The sequence below is a fragment of the Ictalurus punctatus genome, chromosome 19 (assembly GCF_001660625.3).
Source record: "Ictalurus punctatus breed USDA103 chromosome 19, Coco_2.0, whole genome shotgun sequence".
Taxonomy (NCBI): Eukaryota; Metazoa; Chordata; class Actinopteri; order Siluriformes; family Ictaluridae; genus Ictalurus; species Ictalurus punctatus.
Genome location: NC_030434.2, coordinates 7,583,211 through 7,602,296, shown reverse-complemented (window position 1 = coordinate 7,602,296; position 19,086 = coordinate 7,583,211). Strand labels below are relative to the sequence as shown.

Below are 19,086 nucleotides of genomic sequence, written 5' to 3'. Positions count from 1 at the left end.
TCACACATACACACACACACTCAGAGAGAGAGAGAGACAGAGAGACAGAGAGAGAGAGAGAGAAAGAGAGAGAGAGAGATAATAAGGGGCATCAATCATTATTTTAAATATGGTAAGACTAAAGCAACTGACTTTGACAGTCACAAATCAGTGCTGTATAATTAAAATAATTTTTAGAAATCGGAAGAATAAAACATACTTTTGAAAAAATCTAAAATCACTTGGTGTTGGAAGGAATTCATGGGAATTCTCCAAGCAACAAGTATCAATTAAATGCACAATTAACTTCTTCTACAGAATTATAAATATGCAAACACTTCTGCCAATTATTCAACTAGCATTCTTTTTCACAATATTTCTCCATACTGAACAGTTACCTTTTTTTGTAACTCTGACATACCTTGTTCAAATTAAGAAGGACTTGGATTTTTAGATAATGTCATAGTTTTTTTTTTTATTTATGATTGCTATGACAATTTTTTCAATACTTTTAACAATTTTCCTAAAATTAGCATCCCTCTGTGTAGACTATACAATTAACACATTTCTTGTTGCTTTGACACAAAATGCATACAGTTAACACAAATTTAAACGGTTGAACTTCTTTTACACACAAGCTCAACCAAGACCAAAACAATGGATTTGTACCGCCAAATTCACAAATGCTTTCACACTGTATGTCAGAACATATAACATCATGTCCTAAACCTAACTTACAGGCTAAAGTCAAAATGAACAGCTGTTCATATTGTGAATATAACAATATACACATATAAATCCCCTGTATTTTATTCCATTGCTACTGAGAAACAGCTGATTGAAGTTATGCAAATAAATCAATCACAGCTGATTTCCATCTAGGAAACACACTCAGGTGTCGAGGTTCTTTCAATTGCATGACCATATGGTATACAGTAAAAGAGGACCTCCACTGATCTTGTGTGGAAAAGGAACAATATAGAGCAACAAAAAGAAAGTAGGAAACATTTCTACATGAGAGAGAGGAAGATGAGTACCAGGACAAGGGAGATGAGTGGGACAAGGGCAAGGGTGAGAACAACATAGAGAGAGAGGAGTTAGAATGCATGGTGGCGCTCAGAGAAGGGCCAGAACTATGGTACCTGATGAAATAAGAGCTACTGTCATAGGCCATGTCATAAACCACGGGCTATCATACAAAGAGGCCGGTGAACGAGTACAACCGAATCTCAACTGGGACACAGTGGCACCCACTGTTTGGATTTTTCAAGAAACCAACAGGTAGGATATTGTATAAGGGCTCCTCTCACTGCAAAGTGTAAATACAGTCATTTTACCATGTATTAGTGTACAGTGACTGTATGCCTGTATGGCAGATTAGAGGATTACTTTTTCTTTTTCTTATTCTTCTGTGTTTTTTTTTGTTTATATTTGTATTTTCACATAATAAACAGCAGCTATAGTGCATATTTTTGTTATCTTGCATATTTATATCCTGTTGCAAATGGAGTCTTTACTGCAGCAATTCTGTCTCTGTCTTCTTTTTTTCATAAACAGTACATTCTATAAAACTACTCTGAGATGGGTCATTCGGTTTTTTTTTTTGTATTGAATTTCTGCAGCAAAAGAAACAAAATGCATGCATTTGCTAAACCCAACAAAACAAAAATGTAGAGAGGCTTCAAAAGAAACTGCATTGCAAAGCACAATATATTATCAATACAATATACTGTCTACTGTATAAGGGCAGACCTGACACATATAAAATAATGCAGTTTCTGTAATTCCATCTGATGTTCGTGTTTTTATGACACTGTGCTATGATTGACTAAATGTTCCTGCTGGAAGAGAACGTGTGTTAGTGTTTTGGTAGACATATTTTATTGTCTTAGTCTATTATTTTGAAAATTAGTGTTGGAGTTTAGTTTACAATGTGTGATTTTTAGCATGAAATTAACCGTTTTAGCCTATTGTGTGTGGTAGGTGTGTCGTGCGTTAAGAGCTCAGAAAAACTGTTAAAAGTATTGGTAAAATTGTCATAGCAATCGTAAAAAAAAATAAAAAAATAAAAAAATAAATGTAATAGGACATTGACCCTGAACTATATGATTCATGAAACAATATACACTATGCGACAGGCAGAGGGCGCCACTTCGACTTTATGAATAGAGGAAAATGTATGAATGACTTCAGAATGCATGGGAGGCTTGTGACTTTGTGAAACAGTGGCACTCAGCCCAGCATGAAATAACTACAGTTCTGCCGCATGACAAGCCGTGAGCATTGGACTAAGTAAGAGGAAACGTTATTTAGAAATGTTTAGTCATAATCTTACTTGAATGAGCTCTAGATACGAAAATGAACTTTGAGATATGGAAAAAGCATAAGAAATCACAAAGTTAGTTTTTTTTCTCATTGTTTTCACTGGTGATGTGCTCGGCAGCACGCTGTGATTAAGTCACTTAGGCTATTTAGGGCAGAACTCTAAAATAAGAGTGGGATAGTTACAGGGAACCGGTGACTTTATTCATAGGCCCAAAAAGGGGATGGCTACATCCAAGAGCGCATATTTTCTTACTAATTAGTAGCCTAGGTCTGTAGCCATACTACTGGTTACTATTTCAGTACATTATTAAATACGGTAGCCATTCAGTCGGAAAATGAATGATTCCGTTTCAGATCACGTGCACAGCGCGCGCTATAGAGATCCGGTCTCCCGGCACGAACGCACGTGCGCACGCACGCACGCACGCACACCTGTACGTGGCGACAGACACACACACACACACACACACACACACACACACACACGATGACGAATATGATATGATTACACCCTAATTTTCCGATTATGGCAGACCGGCCACGAATAAGGAGACGGCTCTTCCGGTCATGTGGTTACTGTAAGACTCAGTCGGTACTCTACTGCTATTTACACGTATGTGTAAAGTATGACAAAACTTGAAAAGGTTGGAATTTATTAAGGCACCTATAACACAGTGATGCATGGTAATTATGGACTGTGGCTAAGATGATCACAATTATTTATTTTTATTTTTTGCTGTTATGTATATACACATAGCCTAGTTTCAAGCTCGTGTCTCTATCACTGCCTCTTCGTCAAAGATTAGACCAGTAACGCGTGTCGTTTACACGTAGCCCACGCGTAGTCTTTCATGTTGCCGCATCATCATCATCATCATCATCATCATCATCCTTTTTAATTTTAATTTTTTTTATTCCCCCCTTTCTAAAGTCCACATAAAAGTGAATGTGAAACGTGTACGTTTGATTTGCCTACTTGCGTTATTGCCCAGCTGCACATCAACGTCGACTCGTTCTCACAAAAGGAGAACGCTGTAGACACGCCCACCGCGGCGCGGTCCAATCAGATGCGCTCATATGGAGTTTCAACCTCGGTGCGCTGCCCGAGTGACCGACAGTTGAAACCCCTCGAGCGCACAGCTTTAGTTTGGCGGTGGCACGTCTCCGACCCAAATATTGAAAACAAATTTTAAAAAATTATTAAAAAAAAAAAAAAAAGACAGAAAGAAGGAAGAGAAAAAAAACCTGCTGGGAAACCCACCACGAAGCGGATACCGAAGTTACTATTTTTTTTTTTTTTTTGATTCAGCTGTGGAAGGTAGAGACCTACCCGGTTTTACCGGGCACTTAAGAATTTTGCGCGAGGGACTGCCAGGTTGTGATTCACTGAGCCACCACAGCTCAAAGTTACATCAGAACGACTTTCCCCGAGTGACAAGTCAAGTCATGGGATTATTAGACTTCTGTAATGTGGATTGTAAGGGCGTTTGAGCAAAAGCTCAGTCTGCGTCGGGACCATGTGAGTGGATTCGCGTCGTGGCTTCTGACGTTTCTGGATATTTTGAAAATCATCGGCAACAGTTGAACCCGACGTCCTTTGCGCTCCTTCCCTTTTCACCAGGTGTCCTGTCTCGTGGGACCACGATGGGACTTTAGCCTGATTAGTTCTCCTGACACCCCATCTTTAGGAAGCTCCATCCATGTCTGCCCTGTTTTCTGAGACTCTCTCTGATGCTTTTCAACAAGTCCGCCTATCATACGATAGGATTTTAAACAGACTTTCGCGTTGCGCCATGTCAGTCATGAACTTGGCCGTGCGCTTGTTGCAGTTGTTTTGCGTGACGCTCCTGTATTTCTCAGCTGTCAAGGTAAGTCATGCGTGCGCGCGCGTATACACTGCACTTTTGTCATGCGTTTGGGATCACACCAGCCGCGCGCGCTGGACAAGGACGCCCTTGTCACTGAGGTCATTGACCGTGTACTTGTCTACTCCTCCCAAAATGTGTAGTATCCTAATGCAAATGACGTCTGATTATTCTGATCACGCGTTTTCTTAGCGATGACGATCGACTACTTGAAGGTTGGACGGTAATTACTACCACCGTGTGTGTGTGTGTGCGTGTGCGTGTGTGTGTTCGACCAAAGGAGAGAGTGTGATTTCTGTGAAGGCCTCGTCAGAGCCACCATGGTAATATTAAAGGCGCAGTGTGCTTATGGAGCTTTGCCAGTCCAGACTAAAAACCCAGGGAACACTGCCCAAACACATAAATAATGCCTACTAGTGAAGTTTTTTTGTTGTTGTTTTTTTTGTTTGTTTTTTTTTGTAGTAGGCTGGTAGCATGTTGAACACATTTAGAACATGCTTCCATTTACTGATAACATTTAAATGGGGGAAATCATTAAGGCAATTTCATCAGTCAGCAGACTGATCTGAATTAAAGCTTGATCACAGTTTAAAGATGTATTTGTTTATATATAGGCTACAAACAATATCAGCGTTTTAACAACATGGTGTGTTGGACACATTGAAACACTGTAACTGTTGATTCATCATTGGAGATGTTCAGCACCAGGGGGGTATCAATTCAACTCTGTGAATTTGTGCTTGGTGAATATACATTTGATATGCCAATTATGATACTTAAAAGACATGGTGCATGTTTGGAGAATGATGGCGTTAGCAAGGAGGCAAAAGTTTTACAGCGATAGCTGTGAATTGATAAGATGAATTCTGTAATATTGCTAGAATTAAGTAATCCATTTCTTCTAGTTCAGTGCGAGTAAAACCAGTAATAAGCTGGTTCATCAGTAACTATATAGTAGTTTATGTTATATTTTGGGCTGCTGGTTCAAAAACACCTTGAGAATATGGATTTATTTTGACAGTTTGAGATGCATGTCTGAATTTTTGAAAACTGTACTACAGTACTGCAAGTCAAAGCATGGTGGAACATGACACCATGTCCTAAGTGGGAGAGTTTGACAACCAGATCATTGTTTAGCCATTGGTAATGTAAAACAATGTATGCACGCTATCAGTAGCAGCTATTTCTGCTGCTGATTGCAATATGAAACTGAGAAAAACGTGACTCAAAACTTGTATAAATTCCGGTTTAGAATCCTGTACTTTGCCAAATCATGTGACTTAATTTTGTTGGAAACATAATTTTCATGCCATTATACATTAGATGAAGCTGACAAGTGGTATTAATTTGCATACAGGATAGCATGTTTTTTGCAAGCATAACTAGCATACAATACAACCTCATGAATAGGAGTAATTCTTTAACAGTTTTACATCCATACCTCCATACATCCATACCTATATCCTGTCATGCATTAGTGTGTATTTACATTATCATCTGATAGTGCAGCACAGTAGTAATCTGTCCAAAGCCTGTAGATTGTTATCATTTAAGATTCACAGTGAGGTTTGCCCCTGCTCACCAATATCATTGCATATGAAAAAAAGAATTCCTGAATAAAACTTTTTTTTTTTCTTCAGTGTTTTACTGTTGAGTTTCACAAACTTCAATTAATGTCATTTAATAAATGGTTCTTAGGTAATGCTCTTTAAACATCCACCAAGTCTGTGGGTTGAGGCTGGAGTATTTGGTTTACCTTGATTTGGCAGCTATCCCAAAATTACGTCACTGTAGGAACTGACATGCAATGAATGACAGAGGTTGCATCAAGCAGTGATATTTGCATGACAAGTGTAATTGAAACAGGAATAACCACATAGAGAAAAAATTCCATCTACAAAATAGTGTGATTTGAAATTAAACCTCATTATTTTTTACCTATTCTGCATCAATGTATTTCCTTTTACTGAATGTAATACCAGTGAATAATTTTAGTTCAATTTCTGACTACATTTACTTCTTTTCCACAGAGTGCCTATATCCCCAAAGAGAATGGAGGCAGCACAAATGAGAGTAAGTTAAAATGGTGCTTAAGGGACAAAATCCAATAATTCTTCCTTAAGCAATCATTCTTCCTAAGTTTTATTACATGTCTATTGTCACTTGAATAGTGCACCCTCTACTGGACAAATAGTGCCTAGAGGATGTCTGCCTTTGTTAAGATATAATAGAGGACCAAGGAGAAACGTGTGGTCCAGTTTATCACCTCAGTGCTATAACTTTAAAAACTGGTCACATTAACATATTGAATTGTGAAAGAACATGACTCATTGTTGAGTCAAATCTGAAGAAAAGAAAAAAAATAGATTGCCTCTGTCCATTTTGGGTCCCCAGTCAGATTTACTTATCAGATTTCATTGATCATGTACACTGCTCCTTGTACAGAGTAGATTCAGAACTCATGAATATCAAATGGCTAGAGACTTATGTCCATGTAATGGAAAAAAAGAAGTTAACAAAAATCAGGATATTCAGCATTGACACTTCTGTTTGTCACTGCTTTTTAAAAATAGAACAATTTACATGAACAGTTTACAGAGAACAGTTTATGTCCATACCTGTAGTAAACTGTTGACAATATGCTGCCATCTACTTCTAATTCAGATTACAATGTACAAACTAGACTCTCACACTAATATCTACTTGCAAAGAAGCACTATTATCACCAACTTTCTAACTCAACTGGATTTATAATATGGCTTTATATCCTTCTGCAGTCGTGGCCTTTACAGATGTCTACAATAAGTCAATGTGTCGGCCACGGGAGATGCTGGTGGAGGTCCATCAGGAGTATCCTGATGACATTGAGCACATTTTCATTCCATCCTGTGTGGTGCTCATGCGCTGTGCTGGCTGCTGCAATGACGAGATGTTAGAGTGCACACCCACTGCCACACGCAACATCACCTTGGAGGTCAGAAAGCTACTCATTGAAAATCTTAGAGAGAATCTCGATTGTTTGTCTGCTTTGTTTGTGCCAACTTGTCTCCTTCTCACTTACAACTTGATGTTTAATGTTTATAGCTTGTGTCTTTTTGTTTTCGCATGTTGTCACCTCTATATATTTGATTTGTGCAAGCAAACGACTCTTTATAAGGTTTTACTGTAGAAACTTTCTTAAAGATTACCATGATACTTAATATAACAACATATTAATTATAAGTATATTTTATAGGTACACTGACAAAATTATTGTTATTTTAGCTGTCTACCAAAGTATATTGGAGTTACGCTCCAGTATGAATATGACTTCAAAGTGCAGATACTCAGCTTTAATTTAAGGGTAACTACATCCACACTGATTGAGTAGTGTAGAAATTATAGCACTTTATGTGTGGTTATAAAGGAATAAAAGTAGTTGAACAAACTAACATAATTATAATTATGTTATTAATTATATTATTATATATTAATGAAATTATAATTAAATTGTCATCTTTAACATTTGGGTGCAAATCCATTACAGTCAATGACTGCTTGATGTCTGGAACCCATAGACATTACCAGATGCTGGGTTTCTTCCAGGTCTTTACTGTTGCTGTCTTCAGTTCCTGCTTGTTCTTGGGGTGTTTTGAATTCAGCAAGTGAAATGAATGTTCAGCTAGATTCAGGTCAAGTGATTGAATTGACCATTGCAGAAAATTCTACTTCCTTGCCTTAAAAAAGTCTGTGAAGTATGCGTCGGGTCATTGTCCATCTGCACTGTGAACTGTGAAGTACCATCCAATGAGTTTTTTCCTCACCAGAGAGCATCCACCACAATTATTTGCTGTGGTGTTCCTGACCTTTTGGATTTCCTGAACTCACCACTGCATTCTTAAGAATGTACAAAATAGTTGATTCGTCCACACCTAATGTTTTTGCTACTTCTCATCAGTGGCTTCCAAATACAAATGTAGCAATTGACATCAGCTCTAGACCATTTATCTGCTAACTTCTAAGTCAAAGAATAACACTCATCTGGACATGGTGCAACTGAACAGCCAACTGCCTCATTACTTTTGCTCACTCAAAGGTGAGTGGGGGTAGTGGCACAGCATTTAATGCAGTAATTCCTACACCGTTTACCCAGTTTGGATGTAAATGCCCTCACATAAAAGCTGAAAGTTTTCACCTTGAGGTCATATTCATTATTTAATTTAAACGCCAATATTCTGTGGTAGACAGCTACAATTTATGGACAGTATACAGTCTTATATGAAAATATTGGAAGATATTGGCAAGGCCAATTCTTTTGTTTTTGCTATAAACTGAAGACATTTCTGTGTGAGATAAAAAGATGAAAATGAGACGATAGATCAGAATTTCAGCTTTCATTTTCTGATATTTAAATCTAGATGTGTTAAACAGCTAAGACCATGGCAACTTTGGTGGCAGACCACCCAATTTTTGGGTGAGCAAAAGTATAAAGAAAGTAAATAGCACTTAATAGTTGCATAACCCTTGCTTGCATCAAACCAGTGATCCACTGGTGACCCGGTGACCCATTTCAGCTGTCATTTCCTTATATTTGTATCTAGATGTGTTAAACAATTTATAGAACTTAAAGTTTAAACTTAAAGAACATGGCACCATTGGTGGCAAACCAATTTTTAGGTGTGCAAAAGTATTGGAACAGATAGTCTTAAAGTAAATTGTGCTTAATATTTGGTTGAATATCCCTTGCTTGTAATAACTGCATCAAGCCAGCGACCCACTGACATCTCCAAGCTGTTGCATTCTTCTTTTGTGATGCTTTCCCAGGCTTTTACCACAGCTTCTTTCAGTTATTGTTTGTTTTGGGGATTTCTCCCTTCAGTATCTCCTTCAAAAAGTGAAATGCATACTAAACTGGGTTAAGGTCTGCTTATTGACTTAGCCAGTCGAAAACCTTTGACTTTTCCCCCGATAAAGTTCTCTGCTGTTTTTGCAGTATGTTTTGGATCAATGTCTTGCTGCATGATGAAGTCCCTCAAAAATTAAATTTCTCTGTAACTTGGCAAACAGAATGTTTCTGTAGACTTCTGAATTCCTTCTACTGTTACCATTATGAGCTACATTTGATTAATAGTTTGGGATTTTGTCTGTCTGGAAACACTGCTAAAAAAAATCCTGTACTTTTTTGGTTTTCACATCAGTGAATCCTTACTTTCAGTTTTGCTCACAATGTTTCATTTTGGTAAATCACGACCTTTTACTGTAAATCTTTCTCGGTTTCACTGTTGCTCACACTCATTTTATGAGTTGATTCCACTTTCATATTATCTAATTAACGTACTTTTTTTAAGTAACACTTTATTTGAAGGGTACCTACTAGGGTCATAATGGTGCAATGTATCTTTTTGTTCAATACTAGGCTATCGAAACAATAAATTGAACACTCTGCACAATAAAGGATGCTATTTGTCATAAAATACCACTTATATCACATGAGGTGCAATAAACATTTAAACTTTTTCAAGCCTGACAAAGTAGATTTCTCTTTACCTGGAAACAGGAGAGGCTACATGGATTTAAAAAAAAACCCAAAAAAACACGCTTTTCCTAAGTATTTTTCCACAAGCAGATACACTGCGCCAGCGAAACAGAGTTGTTTAGTACCAAGCAGAGCTGGAAGATTCCCCGAAGTCTTTAAGGCCCAGTGTATGGCACTTGGCTTCCCGGTAAGTTATAACACTGACAGCCAGTGAGTGGTGGACCAAAACACCACTTTTTTTTTTTTTTTTTTTTTGCCCTTGGGCTAATACAGCAAACATACAGCTATATGGTGCATACTCACACACGTGTATGCACACGTGAACATGCAGCAAACTCTCTACTGCATTTAGGCAGCCTATCCTTGCTGATTCAGTCTGGGCTAAAGAAATCACCACAGCGATTATGACATTCATGTTGAGTAGTGGAGAATGCAGGATTCAAAAATAAATCTAGAGCTATATGATTTTGAGAGTACAACAAACTATCAGCAGAATGGGAAAAGCTCTGTGAAGCCATCAGTAAACGCTAGCCATGTTTAATTGTGTTCCATTTTAATGCACAGCTTATGTTTCATTCTGTGCTGCTAAGAGTTTGAATGATCACACAAACACTGTGTCATTATGAAGGTTCAATTATTGTACTTTTATAATGTTGAATGTTTGAATCAATTGAAAACGATTGCTTGGGGGGGGACTACATTGAAAAAAACTAAGGCACATAATTAGATAATGCTTATTTTTCCTGTACTGAACAGGTAACATATCAAATATGAATTTTGTGTATTGTTAGAATCCTAATTCTTAAGTACACCCCATGGAAATGGTTGGCTTTTTTGACATATTTGAACATTTGATCCTCTTTGAAACAGTGCCTATTAATAAAGGTGATACACTCTACCATATGACATAAAATTGACATTTTGTAATAATTTTCACAATTTAAATTAACAAAAAAAATCAGATCAGTCACATGAAAAAAGTAAGTACACCCCTACATGTATCACACCGATTTCAAATGACTGCCAATTTGTCCAGGACTGGCCGTCCTAGCAAATTCAGCCCAGGAGCAGATCGTCTGATGCAATAAGAATTCTCCAAGAACCCCAAAATTTTATCAAGGTTCTGCTAGTAAGTCTCACAACTGTTGGTCTCAAAGTGCATGCTTCTACAATCAGAAAGAGATTGCACTAATTTGACCTGCATGGGAGGCGTGTCAGGAAAAAGCCTATGCAAGACTACAGCAAGGACCAGGACTTTTGGAATAATGTTCTCTCAAGAGATGAATCAAATATAGAGTTCTTTGGCTATAGTAACAGCAGACATGTTTGGCAGAGACCAAAGACAGCTTTTCAGGAGAAGCCCCTCATACCAACTGTGAAGAATGGTGGTGGAAATGTTATGGTTTGGGGTTGCTTTTCTGCCTCAGGGACTGGACAGCTTGCATTCATTGATTCAACTATGAATTCTGCATCATATCCAAGAGTGCTTGAAGATAATCTGAGGCCGTCTGTCCGAACGTTGAAGTTGAACTGAAAGTGGTCCTTTCAATAGGATGATGATCCTAAGCACACTAGCAAATTCAGAAAGGAATGGCTCAAAAAGAAGAAATGGAGGGTTATGGAATGACTTAGTCAAAGCCCGGATTTGAATCCCATTGAAATGTTGTGGGGGGATTTGAAACTGGCAGAACCTGCAAGAAAACCCTCAAACATCTTGAACTGAAAGAATGTTGCATGGAAGAGTGGTCAAAAAAGGGGGCAATACCAGCTTCTGAGGCCCAGGGTGTATTGACCTATTCCACAGAAGAATATCACATTATTGATATTTCTGTTGAAAGATGATTGAAAAAAATTGTATTAATTGTGGTTTTGTTCAAGTATATCAACATCAATAATATGTACTGTTTCAAAGATGATCAAATATGTCCAAATATGTCAAAAAAGCCAACAATTTCCATTGGGGTATAATTATTATTTCACATGACTGTACATAGGGCCTTACCTACATAACACAATCATTATCATTGCATACATTTTTTTGTAAAACAATGCTGGCGAATTTATGAAAGGCAAATGTTGTAAGAGGCATTAAAGAGTGAAGAGAGAACAACCCTGAATTATAATTGTGGATTGACTGATTGACTTATTACTGTGAAAAATGTTTTTCTTATCTTGCATTTTGTTAGTATGTTTTGACGTATAACACACAGAGAGCAAAATGTAAACATCATGCATCATAAATGCAAGTTTGATTACCACATCAGTTTGAGGGCATTAAAATACTTTGCCTGACATAAGCGCTTGGAATGGTGTTTCATAGTACAGAGGTTCATAATATTTCATAATGCAGAGTTGCCAACATCTGGGATTTAGCCATAGCAATTACAGTTTCTGACATCTGGCTACTGTGATACCATGTCTGCTTTTTCAGATAAAGCATCAGTCAGCAAATCAAAGCAATTAAAGTTTGCCAGTTCAACATGAAGGGAAAGTTACTTTCACTTTGCACCAATTTTAATTAGGTAAACTTTGACCTCGGTTTTATGAGCCAATAGAAATCAAGAGGACATGGCTATGATCCCTGGATGGTAAAAGTACAGTGCTGTTTATAATTTATGCTGTTACCATGGAGGCTTCTCATTCACCGACGTACAGTAATTTTTTTTGGTGGTAAAAAAACAAGAATCCCTAGGATTCCAGGAATTTTTACTTAAAAAGCATGTAATTTCATGCTCCTGTAAGTAGTACTTAACTACACTCACCAAAGGAACGATGATAGATGGACACTTTTGAGAAAACGTCTTCTTGAACAACATAATTAAAATAAAAAAAACCCTAAGAAAATCGTTTGACTTAAATGATAATCAAGGGTCCTTGACAGCAACTTTTGTCATCTGACCAGTTTTGACATTAGGCTTACAATAATCCTTCAGGATTGCTTATAAAATGATATATAAAATGCTTATGAATGTGTTATAAAGCCCCAGTGTGGGTACCCTTCAAATAGATTTTTCCTACAATTTTTAAACATACACATAATATTTCAATAAATCATACAATACTTGGGTTATCACTTATCAAAATTCCCATGGAAATGAAATGTCAAGCCTGTTATACAACCATTTTGGCTGTGTCATGTTGTGTCTGTGTTTTTTTTTTTTTTTTTTTATAGGTACAAAAATTAAAACCCCTGCGCATCAAACGCAACTATCCAATGAGTTTTGCAGAACACACTGATTGTGAATGCAGGTACAAAATTTTACTGTAACAATTGTACATAATCACAGCAAGTTTGATTTTTGTTGAAGAAACTGCACTTTCTCTAACTTTTCCCTTTGCCTTTACTGTTTGTTGTGGGTCTGCTCTGTGAGGGGCTTCCTAACCTAAACTAGCATAGAGTTAAGCGGCACCACAGGGCTTCTTAGCTGAAGTGATTTTGAACTTTCAGTTAAGTCCAAAGCAGTAAACATAATATTGATTGTCTCTTACTTTCTCCTTTTTTTTTAGAGTGAAGAAAGACATTCAGGATAGGATAGAGAAGTAAGTACACACATATTTAAGTCATGGTTGTCTCTGACACTGCAAGACAGTGTCTGGTATCAGTAGCTCCTTCTCCTTTCCTTTCTCATTCTGTTTTTTTTTACTATAATATTAATTATATCTAGAGCTTTCGTGTCTTTCTCTCCTTTTATGTAACATTTATTGCCATGCAGTATGTGGTAATGTTTATCAGCATCATCATTGTCATCGTTGTCATCATCTATAGAGGTTGTCTTTATTTAGTATAAATGTTAATGTTTAGTGCCACAATGTAGTTTATGATTCATTAGTAAAGGTAGATTTACCAAACATCATTCAACATTATGACTTCAGCTACAGTGCATCCGGAAAGTATTCACAGCGCTTCACTTTTCCCACATTTTGTTATGTTACAGCCTTATTCCAAAATGGATTAAATTCATTATTTTCCTCAAAATTCTACAAACAATACCCCATAATGACAACGTGAAAGAAGTTTGTTTGATATCTTTGCAAATTTATTAAAAATAAAAAACAAAAAAAGCACATGTACATAAGTATTCACAGCCTTTGCGCAACACTTTGTTGAAGCACGTTTGGCACCAATTACAGCCTCAAGTCTTTTTGAGTATGATGCTACAAGCTTGGAACAACTATTTTTGGGCAGTTTCTCCCATTCTTCTTTACAGGACCTCTCAAGCTCCATCAGGTTGTATGGGGAGCGTCGGCGCACAGCTATTTTTAGATCTCTCCAGAGATGTTCAATCGGGTTCAAGTCTGGGCTCTGGCTGGGCCACTCAAGGACATTCGCAGAGTTGTCCTGTAGCCACTCCTTTGCTATCTTGGCTGTGTGCTTAGGGTCATTGTCCTGTTGGAAGATGATCCTTCGCCCCAGTCTGAGGTCCAGAGCGCTCTGGAGCAAGTTTTCACAAGGATGTCTCTGTACATTGCTGCATTCATCTTTCCCTCGATCCTGACTAGTCTCCCAGTTCCTGCTGCTGAAAAAGATCCCCACAGCATGATGCTGCCACCACCATGCTTCACTGTAGGGATGGTATTGGCCATGACTGGTGCCTGGTTTCCTCCAGACATGATGCTTGCCACTCAGGCCAAACAGTTCAATCTTTGTTCAATCTTTGGCCTGAGAGTCCTTCAGGTGCCTTTAGCCAAACTCCAGGTGGGCTGTGGTGTGCCTTTTACTGAGGAGTGGCTTCCATCTGGCCACTCTACCATTCAGGCCTGATTGATGGAGTCAATCATGCTGCAGAGATGGTTGTTCTTCTGGAAGGTTCTCCTCTCTCCACAGAGACACGCTGGAGTTCTGTCAGAGTAACCATCAGGTTTTTGGTCACCTCCCCGACTAAGGCCCTTCTCCCCCATCGCTCAGTTTGGCCGGGCGGCCAACTCTAGGAAGAGTCCTGCTGGTTCCAAACTTCTTCCATTTACGGATGATGGAAGCCACTGTGCTCATTGGAATCTTCAATGCTGCAGAAATATTTCTGCACCCTTCCCCAGATCTGTGCCTCGATACAATCCTGTCTCGGAGGTCTCCAGACAATTCCTTGGACTTCATGGCTTGGTTTGTGCTCTGACATGCATTGTTAACTGTGGGACCTTATATAGACAGGTGTGTGCCTTTCCAAATCATGTCCAACCAACTGAATTTACCACAGGTGGACTCCAGTGAAGTTGTAGAAACATCTCAAGGATGATCAGTGGAAACAGGATGCACCTGAGCTCAATTTTGAGTGTCATGGCAAAGGCTGTGAATACTTATGTAAATGTACTTTTTTTGTTTTTTATTTTTAATAAATTTGCAAAGATTACAAACAAACTTCTTTCATGTCGTCACTATGGAGTATTGTTTGTAGAATTTTGAGGAAAATAATGAATTTAATCCATTTTGGAATAAGACTGTAACATAACAAAATGTAGAAAAAGGGAAGCGCTGTGAATACTGTCCGGATGCACTGTATCTCACAGGTAGGTGAGTTTTTGGACTTCTAAGACAGAGGTCAGTGGATTTACTCCAATATTTAGTGCAATTATTCCTTCATTTCTCAGTGTGTGTTAATGTTAACATGCTATAGGTATGAGTGCCCTGCAAAGTCAGTGACCTTTTTATGATCTGAAGTAAACCGTTGATGGGGAGTTTATAGTCTCTGATATCTTTAGTGGTTTCAGATAAGAGTGAGCTTTTGATTCTGGCTTCAACACTTTATGATTTTCTTCTAAGGCACTGACCTGCCTTGTCTCGGTTTTGGGCATAGGAAGCTCAAAATCAGCTTTTGTGTCCATAAATTATTGGTTTGTGCTACCTTTATGGATTTCACAGAGAAATGTGTTCTGTGTCTGGAATATCTACGTGGTATAGAGGGTGTTTCTGACTGCTGTATCTTTAAAGGCAAAGGTTATACTGGAGAATACTTTGCCATATTTTCTGGTAAACAACTTTCCACAAGGCATGTGTCGATATAGGGATAAATTTATACATTTTAAATGTATATCTGGAATGTATGTATTTCTGTGAAGCTGCTTTTGTGACAATGTGCATTGTTAAATGTGCTATACAAATACAATTGAATTGCATTGCTATATGGTCACAAAATATACTGTGACATTAAACTGCACAATATTGTGGATGGATATCATTACTATTCCCATATATAATATGCTGATTTTGGGGAATTGGACATATGGAATTGAACAGTCCATATGTCAAACGCTAAGAATATGAAGTAGCGTACACATATGTAATGAATTCATATTCTGTATGAAGTCCAAGATCAAGTTGTGGTATTATAAGGTTCAATCTGGATAAAGAGCTATATGAGGTTTGGGACATTTTGTCATTCCAGTCTGTGACATTTTGACATTCCAAACTATAAAGTACTGTTATCCACATTTACAACTCAAAAAGGTCTATACTGCACCACTACTTTGGATTCAGATTGTTAAACTTCATTTAGAAAGTACATTTCTGAACACTGGCCAAATATAACTTCATTATTTTGTAATCTCAAATACTGTTTGGTGTTATATGTTTCTATTAGGGATGTCAATTTACACAAATTCCCATGATCAAACGTCATTTAAATTAATGATTGACGAATCGATTAATCATTAACCTTAATACCGCAAGATACATCTACTGCAGTGGCATATAGCAGGGTGTGAATTTCCCACTCAAAACACCAGCTTCCTCACCCAAATGAAAAGCTTTTTTTTTACTCTAAATAATAGGCCATTAGGACTGTAAAATGAATCGATGTGCTTATGATCATTTGATAAAAAGACTTATTTAATAATCAAATATATTGACTATAATATACACTGCATCGCTAACGCCGTCTCACATTCACACTCTTGCAACAGAGTACATGTGAGCGTATTCATATTGCGTGCGTCCATGTGACCAAATAGGTTGTTTTGTTATTTTAAGTGTGTTATTGTCTTCCCAAATGTGCATAGTGCATTGTGCGGAGAGCTCTGATAGATCAGCCGCCAATCGGTATCGGCCGAAAATCATATTCTATGACTCAACCGGCAGTTTCTAAATGTAGCTGATTTCACGAACCGATCGCAATTTGATGACGTAAAACATGTGAGGACATAAAACACATTAAAATTTAGAACTGCAGTCATGTCATCACTAGTGTGGAATTATTATGAGGTCTCAAGAAACAATTAAATATTCGCCATTTGTATTTTATTAAAATGTTCATGTTAAAATGAATTTTTGTTGTGCTTATTTATTTGATTCTCAATTAAAACAATAATCTACAACATTACTGTAAATACTGTAATATAACCAAGGCAACATTTGTGGAATTATTTTATCGAAAAAAAAGGTTAACAGTGACGATCAACAGAAAGCTTACTTATATATAACTTATATAAAGCTTGAACAATCGGTAATCAGCATCAGCTGCAAAAATCCTGATCGGAGCATCCCTACTTTTACTCATGAATGTCCATAACGTGTTTCAGACCTACACCATTTAGTTATTACTTCGGCGGTCCTGCTTGAAGTTGAGACTTACATACCTCACATGGATAACATTTAATTATTTATATATTACATGTTCAGAAGCTAAACCGACCTGTTAGATGATATGCTAATCCATTTCGGAGTCCATTCTTGCTGGAACGTTGCAGTCCAGCTGAATGAAATTGATCAACTCTCGAGCTCCCGTTTTTTTCCTGGCTAAAACCGCGGTTATTGTTGATTGTGTAGTTTAATCATATCCTGTCACATAGGCTGCTGGATGCACCTTTTTAAATGGTATATCATCGTGCTTGTTGTTGTATTGTATTTTAAAACACAATCACAATGTTTGCAGTTAACATTATCACCATTTAAACGAAATAATCCTAAAGTTATGTACGGCATGCTCGCCTTGATTTTTCCTTGTGTGTCTGTTGCACGTATTTTGCATGTGAGGCACAAAACACACCTCAAAACTACACACTCTAATGATGACCTGGCTTAATCGACCATTGATAAGTTTTATCGCTATTATTGCTTAAATATTAACGACAATTAATCAATCGGTTATTAATCATTAGCCTCCCTGATTTCTATCTGACTGCTCCTCATTAAGCAATTGAGTCTCTGTCTCAATACATAACTAATAAATGGTGCTAAACTCAGAGAAAGACATGTAAGTACATTTTGATCATGTCATGTATCGTGACTGAGCGGAGATAGGACGGATGCAAGTGCAGTTTGAGCAGTGTTTATTTTAAAGGAGAGACAGGCAGACAAATCCAAAACGTGATCCATAAACGTAATCCAAAACAGGCGAAGGTCAAGCGATCGGCAAACAGGCATACACAGAGTTAAACATGAATCAAGTTTGTGGTCACGGAAAACAGGGTCGATAAACAAAACGAGAAACATGAATTATGACAAGGAATTGGGAGCGGATGATCCAGCGTGAACTAACTCTAAACATGGAACGTGACTATGACTACTAAACGAACTAATCTAACGCTACGATAATCTTCCGCGTTCTGTGCTGGGAGGCGCGCGGTATATATGTAAACATGATCAGGGTCTAAACTGCTAGCAGCTGAGATCAATACAGACACACGTGAAATCCCAGCCAATGACGGGAGGAGACAGGGAGGAGACATGACAGAAACATAAACAAAACACACATGTCCAGAGCAGAGTAATGACCACAGCCAGGCAGACAGGCTGAGCGACGTCCTCAGCGGAGCATGAAAGCGGAGCGATATCCTCGGTGGAGCAGGATGGCGGAGCGACGTCCTCGGCGGAGCAGGACTGCTGAGCGACGTTCCTGGCTGAACAGAGAGGCAGAGTAACAACCACAGCCGGGCAGACAGGCTGAGCGAAGTCCTCGGCGGAGCATGAAAGCGGAGCGACGACCACAGCCGGGCAGGCAGACTGAGTGAAGTCCTTGGCGGAGCAGGAAAGCAGAACAGGGAAACAGAGCGCTGTACTCAGCAGAGCAGGGAAGCAGGGCGACGTCCTCATCGGAGCATGTAAGTAGAGTGACGTCCCCGGCTGAACAGGTAGGCAGAGCGACAACCACAGCCGGGCAGACAGGCTGAGTGAAGTCCTTTGTGGAGCATGAAGGCTGAGCGACTTCCACGGCGGAGCAGGAAAGCAGAGCGAAGTCCCCTGTAAGGCCAGGGAGAGAAGCGTGGGTCCCCTCAAAGCAGGAGGGGGGAACGATGCTCGCCATGGAGCAGGAAGGCTGAGCGACGACCTCAGCCGAGCAGGGAGACTGAATGACGACCTCAGCTGAACAGGGAGGCTGAGCGACGACCTCAGCTGAGAATGAAAGCGGAGCAACATTCACAGCAGGGCAGGCGGGCTGAGCAAAGTCCTCAGCGTAGCATGAAGGCAGAGTA

At 38.6% G+C, this 19,086-nt stretch overlaps 1 protein-coding gene across 3 annotated transcripts in view; it reads left to right on the top strand.

The window, feature by feature from the left end:
- The first annotated feature begins 3,379 nt into the window (after positions 1-3,379).
- The window catches only part of vegfab (vascular endothelial growth factor Ab), a 32,834-nt gene continuing 17,127 nt past the window's right edge, over positions 3,380-19,086 (top strand). Inside the window, exons 1-5 of one of the 3 annotated variants that reach the window (XR_006984126.2) lie at positions 3,380-4,172; positions 6,200-6,242; positions 6,947-7,143; positions 12,857-12,933; positions 13,192-13,224. Coding sequence is in view for 2 of the 3 variants with exons in the window: in XM_017494722.3 (XP_017350211.1) it covers positions 4,005-4,172; positions 6,200-6,242; positions 6,947-7,143; positions 12,857-12,933; positions 13,192-13,224 (518 nt within the window). In the remaining variant the exon portion in view is untranslated. The remainder of the gene's footprint in view (positions 4,173-6,199; positions 6,243-6,946; positions 7,144-12,856; positions 12,934-13,191; positions 13,225-19,086) is intronic. The other 2 variants (XM_017494722.3, XM_017494723.3) reach the window with 2 other exon arrangements.